At 43.0% G+C, this 12,359-nt stretch overlaps 1 protein-coding gene across 1 annotated transcript in view; it reads right to left on the bottom strand.

Moving 5' to 3' along the window:
• grin2ba (glutamate receptor, ionotropic, N-methyl D-aspartate 2B, genome duplicate a) overlaps nt 1-12,359 on the bottom strand; it is an 80,119-nt gene that overhangs the window by 13,640 nt on the left and 54,120 nt on the right. The window contains exons 5-9 of the mRNA XM_054607748.1: nt 11,023-11,137; nt 7,325-7,533; nt 6,749-6,920; nt 2,605-2,758; nt 1,750-1,875 (exon numbers count right to left, since the gene is read on the bottom strand). Coding sequence (XP_054463723.1) covers nt 1,750-1,875; nt 2,605-2,758; nt 6,749-6,920; nt 7,325-7,533; nt 11,023-11,137 — 776 coding nt within the window. The remainder of the gene's footprint in view (nt 1-1,749; nt 1,876-2,604; nt 2,759-6,748; nt 6,921-7,324; nt 7,534-11,022; nt 11,138-12,359) is intronic.

Consider the following 12,359-nt stretch of genomic DNA (forward strand, 5'->3'; position numbering starts at 1 on the left):
AAAAGATAGCAATTGTCTATATATAGCCACATCAGAGATAGAGTTGTGGGAAGACATTGATTTTTTTTTTTGTTTCTTTTCTTATCTTTTTGGTTGGGGGAGATCTAACACAAAACTAGCCCCTAGCTGTCAGAGCCGACACGTGATTTTGGAAAATATGGAAATGAATCCTAAAGCCTTGTCCGGTGTGAAGGAAGCAGCACTGGAGGTGTGTTGGATCCCAGGCAGTGAGACACACCTGAGAACGATCAAAAGAGAGCAGCGTGGAGGAGGAAGAGGAGGAGGAGGAGAACGAAGTCATTGGGTCAGCGAGGAAGGCTGGTCTATATGTGGAGGCGGCCCGCGGTCTGTTTGTGCATGTCTGTGTCTCTCTCAGTCTTTGTGCACAGTAAGACAATATGTACGACTGCAGACAGAAAGCATTAACCCGCAGAGCTTTACTCCTGTTCCCTCGTTTGGTGCAGATGACTAGTTGGAGCATTACTCATCGAACACTCTCTCTGAAGAGGCTCAAATTTGGCTGCCATCTTCTCTGCATACTTTGGATCCTTCATGGCTGACTTCACCAGCAAAGATGAAAGCATTTCCTGGTATACTCCCTCTTTGAATGTTGGAATTTGGAGGACACATGATTTGGATTCCACCATCAGATTGTTTTCATTGCCAAAAACAATTTTACTGCTGGTGATAATCTCACATCCAGGACTTTTATGTTGGCTGCCTAAAATTCTGCCATTCTGACGCTATTCAGAAACTTGGAAAATGCCAGAAACTTCAAGCCAACAGGCAACCAAATACGTGGGAGAGCTGGTACTGCAATGTGTGTATGCACCATCAACATTTAGTTCCATCATTTCATTTATCAATTTATCAGTGCAATTGGTAGTTTGATGCCACAAAATGGGAGTAAATTAGGTATTATCAGAGGCATCTGATATTGTTAGCATGTGTGTTAGAAGTGTGATTTTCAGATCAACCAAACATCACTGTACATCATAAGAAAACCCTGTCACCAATAAAATGAACTTTCCTTCATCCAGATCCTTCATTTGTGAACCACCATTAGCATTAACAATCATTAATGTTAAATATATAATTATTTATCAGTCACAGGGAAATTTTCTGCAAAAACGATCACGTCTACTTTTGAAACTTTAGGTACATTTTGCTTAAAATACTCCTGTCCGAGGTAGATGTGGGTGATTGGTGCATACAAAGGACAGGACCTATGTTTTATTTAGAATATTTTAAAAGATAACGCATCTTGTGCTTCAAATCAGTGTTGACCTCTTAAATATTTAACCAGCGCCTCGATCTGATGACTTTAAAGTTAGTGCTTTGATTGATTGATTGATTGCTCATGTACAGTCTGTGTTGGCAGAGACACTCACTGTAAACGCTTTGTTTTAGTGCTAATAAAAGTAATCTGGACGGCATTACTGTACATTTCCTACATAACAGATTTTAAGCTGAGTGCTGAAAGTCTCACTTTAATTCCAAAGTAATACGTCACTTTAAGCACATGTTGCAACGGTATAATTTCTCCGGTAAATTCAACCTAAGCGTGCCCTACCTTCTGGTGTGTTTTGAGAGATGAGGGAGGCAGCGAAGCTAGAAAAAAAAATCTGCATCCATTTACATCTTATCCTCAAACAAGTGCAGCCCTCCCCCAACAGGTACCATAGAAATAGACCTGTGTGTATATGTGTGAGTGTGTGACAGTGTGTGTGTGGAGCTGGAGCCTCTCACCTTTGCCGTCAGCCAGACAGCGGTTGTAGCCCACAGGGCTCAAGTACTCGAATATAAACACAGCCATTGCTGACACCAGCAACAGCATCACGAACATCATCACCCACACATCCGCGCTGAAGGGCTCTGGAGGGCAGGAGAGAGGGAAGAGAGGAGAGGGAGAGATGAAGGGAGGAGAGGGATTGAGAGAGGGAGCGTGGACGGAGAGAGAGATTAGGAAAAGAAAAGAGAGGGGGGAAAACGAAGGTTGTAAGAAGGCAAAAGACAGGGGAGACATTAGGAGAGGGAGGAAGAGGGAGAAAAGAGCGAGGGCGGCCGAGAGAGAGATAGAGAGAGAGCGAGAGAAGTGAAGTGAAAAAGAAGCGAGAGAGGGCAAAAGTGATATGCAAATGTAGAGCGCCAGATTGAGAAGAGGAAGGAAGAGTCAGAGAAATGGAGTGGGAGTGGGGAATATAAGAGGGCAAAGAGACAGGGAGCGAAAGAGAGAATACATAAACAGTTAGCCATATTATCATACACTCCATTCTGCCTCCTCATCATAGAAACACATTAAGACTTGGCTAAAATCACGTGTGTTCATTAAATCACTTTTAATTCAACTTCTAAAGGTGTACAAATGGATGTTGACCTAAAGGTGAACAGACAAAGATCCACATAGCGAAAAAGACAGTTACATTAAACTCAAAGTTTGACTAAAACTCATTCAAAATTGTCAAACATCTTTGCAAATTTGGAAAATTAGTACCGAAAAAGTAGATATACAGATTTAGAAATGTGTTGTACGGATTGTGAATATAAACCTCCACCAGGAAGAGGAGGCTTTTAATGAATAGGGCTGGATGCGGCGCTCCTCACCTAAGAAGGCCGAGGGCGAAACTGTGCCGTTGCTACGGGAGACCATGACGCTGATGCCCGTTTCGATGAAGGGGACGGAAAAGTCGATGACCTCCGACCTCTCCTCGTTGATGGTCAAGGAGCCGACGGCCATGTGGGCGTTTTTTAACACCACCTAGTAGAGATGGTGGACAAATGGAAAGACAAAGAGCATCCGTTATATAAACATCCCTCATCCATCCAGTAACGAATGGAGAAAAGTTTGTCCTAAAACTTTTTCCCTCATCAGAAATGTCTGGTTCAAAAAAACATTTAAAAAACAAATCAAGATAGTTAGTAGCTTATAGTGAAAAAAACACATTAAAAACAATAATAAAAATAGCAGCTATCAGTTCATCAACGGTGCTAGGAGTCTTTCCAAATGTAGGTGATTTTTTAAAAGAACTGTAATGGGACAAAGGTGGACATTCTAACCCGTGCATTTTTTTTCCCACTTTGTTGGTTCTGCTCTTCTCTCACTGGATGAATGAATAAATGTGGCCGAGCTTCTTCAGCAATCTAATTCATCAAGAGTAAATATTAGGTTTTAGTGTCAGCGCCTATAATCCAAGAGCAATATCTTCTGTCTAGACGCATCGCTTTACGCTGATGTTCAGCAATCAAAAAGACAGAATCCATTTCTCCAAACAGCCATTTCTCAACCGACCGCTTTCCGATTCAGCAACAAGCTCGCTCCGAGTAACAGGGGTAAATAGCTAACAGTGCTATCGTTGTTGTATCGTTTTACGTGGAAAGCATGCAAAGGATTCAGGCCCCCTCTCCATTAGCTGTCAAAAGGTATTTTGGGTAATGTTCGGACATTAAAACAGATCGGACAGGTTTGAGGGAAAGTATATATTTAAGAGAGTGGAGGAAGAATTAGAATGAGCTAAGGAAGTAAAGAAACATGAGATTGGAGACATTAGAGACAAAGACAGAGCAGGAGGACAACAAACACACTCGTGATGCGTACCCGGGGGAGGGAAAGAGGGAGAAAGACGGAAAGAGGGGGACGAAAGTGGGTTACCACAGTGGGTCATGGCTGCTTGAAATAGCCGGCCCAATGCCTCTCCTTCCTCTACCTGCCTCGCTCCCGTCAGTACCTCTGCACAGGTGGTATATTTAGCCCCTAAATTTTACAGCCCTGCAGCACAGAGGTAAAGTGGGACGAGACTGTCTTACTGAGTTAATAAGGCATTTGCGACGCTGTGAGTCAAAGCTCCAGTATGTGCTTCAGCTTTCGGAGTGTGAGATTGTGTGTGTGTGTGTGTGTGTGTGTGTGTGTGTGTGTGTGTGTGTGTGTGTGTGTGTGTGTGTGTGTGTGTGTGTGTGTGTGTGTGTATATGAGTGAGTCATAAAGGGAAAAAAGACAGAGAGACAGAGAAGCGAGCGAACCTTTGTTCTCCACCTGTGAAGTGGACCTTTACATGCAGCGAAGAATATCGCCCATCTACTCTGCACATTATCTGCAGTTTTCAAAGTGTTTGTGTCTGCTAGCGTGCGTGCATTTGTAACTTTTCTCAATGTTGTTTTATGTCAGCGTGTAAGTACGGACGTGCATGTTCACTTGTGTCTGTGTGCGTGTGTTTTGGTGCTTGATTGTGCGAAAGTCTACCCGGGGAGGAGAGCGAGTCCATCCAGCAGTGTACTCACTTCCTCTCTCTCCACTCGCTCTCTCCATCTCCCTCCTACGACTTGTTCTCTCCGTGTTATGAAAGTGACCCGTGTGGGTGTTATTGAGAATGAGTGAGCGAGGATCTGCGTTTGTGTATGTGTCTCAGCTGGTGTGTGCGTGTATATGTGTGTGTCTGTGTGTGTGTCTTTATGCGACTGTGCTAGCGAGGCCAAACTCATGTAATCAAGTGTATTGCCTCAAATATTTTAGATTAGGAGTTTTAGGGGCAACACAAGTCAATGCATCCCATGATATCTGACACAGAATGCCAGAATCGAGTTATGACAAAATGTCGGCCTTCTGAAAGCGTCCATTGATTTTTTTTTTCTCCCTTTCTGATCTTTTTTTTTTCTTTCCAAGCTGTGGCAAATTATGTAAAAGGTCCTCAGTGATCTCTGTGAGTGTCCAGGAGTGTTCATAGGCACGTCCTAGAGGGTGTGTGTGTGTGTGTGTGTGTGTGTGTGTGTGTGTGTGTGTGTGTGTGTGTGTGTGTGTGTGTGTGTGTGTGTGTGTGTGTGTCAGTATCAGTTCAGATTCTGGTCCATTAAGGGCGAGAGATATACTGTAGTTTTGGCCTTGTTCCAACTGGAGAAGGACACAAGTTGGTTGTGTTAGATACAGCAGATACAGCAGATACATAGTGTGTGTGTGTGTGTGTGTGTGTGTGTGTGTGTGTGTGTGTGTGTGTGTGTGTGTGTGTGTGTGTGTGTGTGTGTGTGTGTGTGTGTGTGTGTGTGTGTGGGGGTGGATAAAGTGATATTACGAGTGTGTCCTGTCTGTCCACATATAGAAACCGTCTGGGTGTGTATGCCAGTCTGTGTCCATGTGTCCGCATCCATGCATGGACTCTTTTATTCCTGTCATCGTTCATGCATAAGAGTTCCATGTGTGTGTGTGTGTGTGCGCGTGTGTGTGTGTGATCCATCCATCCTAATGACCATTCGTCTGCGGGGGTGAGGAGGAGGCGGCACATTACGGCGCTTTTAGTCAGGAGGAAGGACTTTATTATAGGTGACCACACTTCCAGCTCAGTGCCCACTAAAGACACTTAACTGGCTTTATGTAACGGATTAAATGGGTCAGTTTTAATGTAAATGGAAGAGCAAAAGTTTTACCGCATGAAGAAACAGACACGCCACCTTGTCTGTGACTTCTGAAGGTTGCCCAAACTTCAGCGTTGCACACAGAGAGGTACAGAGTGCGTTGTCAACCTGTGACCTTTGGGCTCCGATCGATCCGTTTGCCTTTCGCCTCATTAACTAATAGCCAAGTCAGACAGCACGAGTGCAGCGCGTTCTTGTGGGTTTAAGCAGCAGAACCGACATCGACCTTACCTTGGGACCAATGTCGATTAGGGAATGTTTGGAAGCCCAAAGTGAATTGTTGCAGCTGACTGAATTGCACGCACCCTTGGTGAGGTGCTTAGCCTGTCTGACTTAAGTGTGAGGTCTGGTCGTCTGAGGGTTGACCCGGAAAGGAAAGCTCATAACTCAAGGTTTGAAAACACACTTCAGAGAGGAAACGAACCCTTCCAGTAGCTCCAAGGGAAGTTAAATATAGTTCACAGTTCAATGGGCACAAAAGGGTGAACACACACTGTAACTCTGCCCTTTGACCTTTTCTTCTCCCATTTCTCAAACACCTATGAGCACATGAGCTTTGTCTTGTTTGCAGTGTTAAAGCAAACAGCTATTGAACTGTAAAATGTGTATTTAAGCAGCCTGACGAAAAAAAAGAAAGGACAACAGGGAAAGAAAATTGGAAATTCTAAAGTGTTTTACTTTAGACTATCTGAATTAAAGATAGTCTTTGGTAATTGTGGAACAAATTTACAAAGCAAACTTATGATAAGTGATGTGGAAACTGAGAAATGATATCAGTGCAAAAATTTGTTGAATTACTGTTTAAAATGAAGTATTGTTCACTTACACAATACAATCATACATTAGTTATCGTGTTGAAGGATGGGACACACGTATAAATCAAATCCAATTTATATACTTCAAAAGAGAGCTTTAAGAAACGTAAATAAAAACTACTATTCAAGAACAATCTGGTCCAAAAATGAAAGGCTCTAAAATGTATGGACTTGGTAGATATTCTCCTTTCCTTGCTGGACTCGTTGCCAAATATGTCTCTCTGCATCGCACTCTGACAGTTCAAATGTCTTAACACCAATTTTTTAAACAGCAGTAACGTCAACAATGATAAGATGGTGGTTCAAAGTGTGAACCAATGAGACCGTCATATAATTTACACATGCCTGACCCGGACAAGCACAGAGAGGATTTACTTGTTGACCTGCAACTTTCCTCTGAATGAACATTTTTCAGCTTTTCTTATTGTGTTCTAGTTTGTATCTGACAACTACTGACAGAGTGTGCTGCCAAAATAAAAGCAAAAGACAGGCGTAGCCATAGGAAGATGGACACACACAAATGATCTCCTCACCTCTCCCACCATGCCGTTCCACGTTCCATTGATCTTCTTGCCGTGTTTGCCGTTAGTGACCAGGTAAAGGTCGTAGGTGAACTTCACCTGCTTGGCAATCTTCTTCAGGATATCGATGCAGAATCCCTTACAGCAACGCTTTATGTAGATCCCAGAATCCTTCGTTTGATTGCTGCACAGACAGACGAACAGGGTGGATAGACGGATAGAAAATAATTAAATCAAACATGTACTTCTGTGTGAATTGGCATGAATTGTTAATTGTAGTCGTGACTTGGTGGATCTGGCGCTGTCACTGTCACACCGACGGAGTGTGAAGTCATGCTACCTCTGGCTCTGTAAAGCTGTCGCGAGAAATTAACATCATTCACAAAATTTAGGAATTTAGGCTTTTCTTTTTCCTCTCTACTTTGGTCAGTTCTGCAGCAGGTAGATCTGAGAGTCTGTATCTATATGTGCCAAGCTAAATTATCACAATAATCTGATACTTAACAAAAATGTATTTCTTTTTGACATGCGTCCTTACTCTTGTTTCTCTCTGACACTGATTTGGTATATCTGAGCTGAAAGTCTCACAGTGTTTTGATCTGCTTCCGACAGGGCACGGTGTTCCTCATGCAGGTCCCGCTCAGCGGATCCACGTCTTCCACAATGACGAACGGAGCCTCCTCCAGCGTCACGATGGACAGGTGGTCGTCCTCCCTGGTTGCCGCGCCACCGTAGAGTTCGTAGCGAGGCCACACGTGGTACTTCATGGACAGGGAACCGTTCTCCCATTTACCCACCTGCACAGACACATGGCAAACAACAGACATTCAGATTGCCTAAAAAACTGTCAGACACAGATTAAGATTTCATCTGTTTTACTAGGGGGTTAAATGCAATCATGGCTCATTAACTCATTGCTTACAAAAGCAAAAATACATACATGAAATGAACCACTGGGCAGGGCTAACTAGAAAATGAATTCAGATCAAATTCCACGCTGCAGTGAGTCCAGTGCATCAAATATGACTGCGGTTCTGCTCATGCTAACAGTTGGAGTCCAAACACATCATCAAAAAGCAATGTAGACCTTAAATGCTTATTATGCAGAGACACGTATTTCTTTTGGGTGGGTTTTATTGCCTCGTTTTCTGTTTTCTTGGTTTAACTGTGATTAGTCCGTCTGTCCATAAAACTACAGTAAGGAAACAAATGAGCAGGAGCATTTCATGACTGATAACAAAATGCATTAGTGAATACAGAGACGAGGAAAAGCTAGCGGGAAAAGAGGAGCGAATGCAAACTACAAAAGAGAAGAGGAGAGGAGAGGAAAGGCACCCAGCATAGAGAATGAGAACAAGGTTAACGGGAAGGACAATACTGAAACGGGGGAAAGTGCAGAATTCAGATCAGGAACGGAGCTTGGGAGGGAACTGGATGGAAAGATGAAATGAATACAAAGATAAATGTGAGAAACGGCTACATTTGCAGAAAAGAAGAGTCAAGTGTGTCTGAGAAAGAAAGCCGGAGGTGGAGCTCTTTCAGATGCAAAATTGCTGGCTCTTCTGTAGAGAAGAGTCCAGCTGCAGGTCTGGAGGGCCCTCCAGCACATGTGGCCTCACTCCACTAAACCAGCGTCATCAATTAGCAAAATGTCCCGTCACGTGGAACCGTACCTGGAGACGCTGCCTGTGCCCTTTTACTCTAGAAGGGCCCACTTGGCCACTTTCATGGAGAGAAAGATGTGGGAGGAAATGTATATGGATCAGCGGCTAATTGGACACACTGTAATGGGGGAGAGGGGGCAGGACAGGGAGCTGAGGCACGAGTTTATAAAGTCTGGTTTGCACACTCGTTAAATATTTAAATGTACACACACACACACACACACACACACACACACACACACACACACACACACACACACACACACACACACACACACACACACACACACACACACACACACACAGCACTCCAGGGAAGACACATTTGCCATGGCTGCCTGGAGTGGACAAGCTAAGGCTGTGTATCTCTGGGGGCACAATGCAGCCTTCTTCTATCTGGACGGAGGGAAAGATAAAGAGAGTGAGCGGGAGTTAGTGAATGAGATGGATTGGGATGGAGTGAAGGAGAGAAAGTGGGGGGAGGGAGGTGGAGAGAAGAGGGTTTAAAATCAGTCCGGAGGGGAGTAAACTGGACTGGAGGCCAAGGAGTCTTCACGCTACTTCAAAAAAGGTGCAGTGTAGGCATGGTTGTAGGAGCTGGAACTCATTAGGATCCAAGAAAAGTGGTTCAGCTGGAAGTCAAGCTAAGAATTAAACATGAGCGAAGGAGGAAGGGGAGAATAAGAGAAGAGGTGGTGCAGACTGCAAGGGGAGAAAGAGAGAGAGAGAAGAGAGGGGAGACAGGAGGGGAGCGATTCACCTTGTTCTCTGATCAGAGGACAGAATATAGATTAGAGAGGCGGAAGAAAGGGAGAAACACTGAGAATAAAGAATAGGCAGAGTCAAAGGAGTCAGACTGCAGGACACAGACACAATGGAGGGTGAGCAGGAGGAAACACAGATGCAGGCTGGTGACTTTGCAGGTGGTGCTGAGCATCAAGTTTATTTAAGGTTTGTTGGTTTCTGTCTATGACTCAGATTGCTGTTTCCCCATCTGCACTACCACCATCTCTCCCACCTGTACTTAAAGAATATATCATTCTAATCCGTTTCTCTATCTGTACAATATAGTTTTTAAATTTGATCTATTTAGAGAAAGCCGACTGTGCATATATAAAAGGTAGATTTGTATCCATCCATTCACGCGGGCGAGCAGCCCAGTACCACCACAGTCTTTGGAAGCTAAATGGAAGATAAACTGATTGCTCAATTACAGACACACAGACCAACTTCACTGTTGACCATGTGAGCATAACAGATAGACTGTAAACTGTCGTTCCTGAGGATGTGCATTTTTGTTTTCATTTGGAAAAACAAGGTAATAAACTGTCAGAACAAATCTGTGCAATCACTTGTCTTGTTTGTTCAGTGCTGTGTTACTGAGCACCAGTAGCTCCATATAAGAGATTAGGAGGATCTGTTAATGATATTTGACTAAAAAACATGTCAACATGCCGTTTTTTCGAAGTAAAATGCTGTCAATTTAAAGGGAAAATTCGCAAATTTTGGAATCTCTGAGCTATTAATATTGTGTGAAATACGACTGCCAATGTTGTGGATGTTCTCTGTGTCTCTGTGGACAGCCAATTTATCCTCCAGAGAGCGTGTTTGTGCGTTACTATGTGTGAAAGTTTCCCTCCTAACTTGGACAGAGGTATGCATCAGGATCTCAAAGATAAACTAGAAAAACAACCAAGACCAAGTGGGCCAAGGGGGCAGGTGACCATTGAGTGAGCTATTATCAGCGGTTTTGTTGAGTTTTATCTTAGCAAAATGCTGAGTGAATTTAATTTGGGCTCTTTTTGTGAAAGGTATAAAACAGTGAAATGGAGTTGAGCTGTAATGTGCTGCTGTTGACAATGTGGTAAATAATAAAGAGTTGCTGTCATCTTGGTTCACGCTGGTTTGAACAACAGAGTGTGTTTTTATTTGATCATTTGCAACAGCTCGACTACACTACGTTTTGACTTGCCATCAGTTGCTTGTGCGCAATGCATCCTGGTACAAGGAAGCAATGCCGGCATGGCTCCACGAAAAAGAATGGCGCAGCTTTCTCGGTCAATATAGCATGCACTGAGGAATCAATTATTTTCACCTGTAAGCAAGTCCAACCACAAGTTCTGTCTTTCTCATAATGTCTGATTAGCTGAAGGTCCGGCTACTACAGCGATCATTTTTAGTGGAAGCGTATGTGTGATGTGCAGCATCACACATACGCTATCTGAAAGAGGTCGTCTTTTGGCTGTAGCATTACGTTAACGATGTACATTCTGAACACTTGATGATGATGACGCTGCACACTTGCTAAATGATATTTAACAGCTTCCAAAACTTTTAAAATGAACAGACCAGCATTCTAACTACATCATCACTCTGGAGCCTGTGCTGCAGTGTGTTGCTCAAAGGCACCTTCGCCGAGTTGATAACATCTAATCGGAGTAGCGCCTATAAAGCTTAAGGCTTAAAATGCTTAAAAAGTGAAAATCAGATGATAAGAGAAGCAGATAGACAGACCGATACCGGTGGACCGATCAGGTACTGAACTTACAGGATACAGCTGAGTATAGATGAACACACACAACCACACAACTTGCTCCTTCACTCCCCCCGTGTCTCTCTCACCCTCTCCCACTGCCTCTCCTTGTTGAGCAGAATGATGACCAGCTTGGGGTGCATCTGGTATCCATCCTCGCTGAACGACAGATTACGCCCCTCAAACGTCACATTCATCAGGTACCTGTAGAGGGAAACATCGAGCAGAGAGACAGTGAGAGAGACTCATTGAGACATACAAAAAATACATCTGTCAGTGGCAGCTCTCACATGTTTTATTTGCTCTATACGTCTATGTCATGACGCGGTTTACCAAACATTTAAGTTCCATGGTATGTCAATCTATCTTTTAAGCATTTATCTGTTCAGACGAACCCATGGACATGACAAATGACAAACCCATGGACATGATGAAATCCATCATCTGCCAGGAAACAGCTATCAGCCAATGCCTGAGCAGGGATTTCATAAATAGATGAACATTCATTAGTCATCAGCTGCAAACAGACAGTTGAGCAAAACAGCATTTTAAGACGGGACAGAGGAGAGGTAACCATCCCTCCAGTCATCCCAGGCTCAGTGTTCACTCTAACTGATGTGACCTTGGAGGAGTAGTGCAGTGTGTTGGGCAATATGCCTGTTTGCTTCTGAGTTAGATAACCAGTTTGATACCACTTACATACCTGCCAATTATATATGAAGCTATAGCCAGCAGCTGGTTAGCTTAGCTTAGTTTAGCATAAAGGGTCGAAAAACAGGGGGTCACAGCTAGCATGGCTCTGTCCAACTGCAACAAAAAACAAACTCTAAAGCTCATCAAATAACATGTTATACCTTGATTGTTTGATTTCTACAAGTGTAAAAAATACTCCCAGTAAAATAATTACTTATGTGCTGAACTTTTCATAGCTGGGAGCAGTTGCCAGGCAACCATCTTAGATTTGAGTAAGTTATTTGTCCCGCTGAAGAAATAGTACATAACCCATTGTTGTTTAGATTAAATACATGAAATATGATGTGTTTATTACCAGGCTTTATGGGTGCTGGTTGGTGGATTTTGTTCCCTTTGGACAGAGCCTGGCTAGCTGAGATTCCTGCAAGATTAAATACCAACCTCCATCCTCATCATCACATCCTCATGTCAGCAAAACACAAAGCTGTGAAGTCCTTAATTGAATGCTATTTCAAACAGCTCAAGTTTAACCTAAATACTGAATTTGAAATCATTGCTTGGAGAGTACTTGAATTTGTTAAAAAAAACTTGTCATTTTGAATTATTTAGTTTTTTTTAGTTTGCAAATCAGCAAATACAAACAAATTTGTACAAAATCAAAATGCATTATTAATATGTACTTCTAATAATCAAGCTGGACGCATGGATGATAGATTAAAAAAACATTGACATT

The sequence above is a fragment of the Anoplopoma fimbria genome, chromosome 11 (assembly GCF_027596085.1).
Source record: "Anoplopoma fimbria isolate UVic2021 breed Golden Eagle Sablefish chromosome 11, Afim_UVic_2022, whole genome shotgun sequence".
In the NCBI taxonomy this organism is placed as follows: domain Eukaryota; kingdom Metazoa; phylum Chordata; class Actinopteri; order Perciformes; family Anoplopomatidae; genus Anoplopoma; species Anoplopoma fimbria.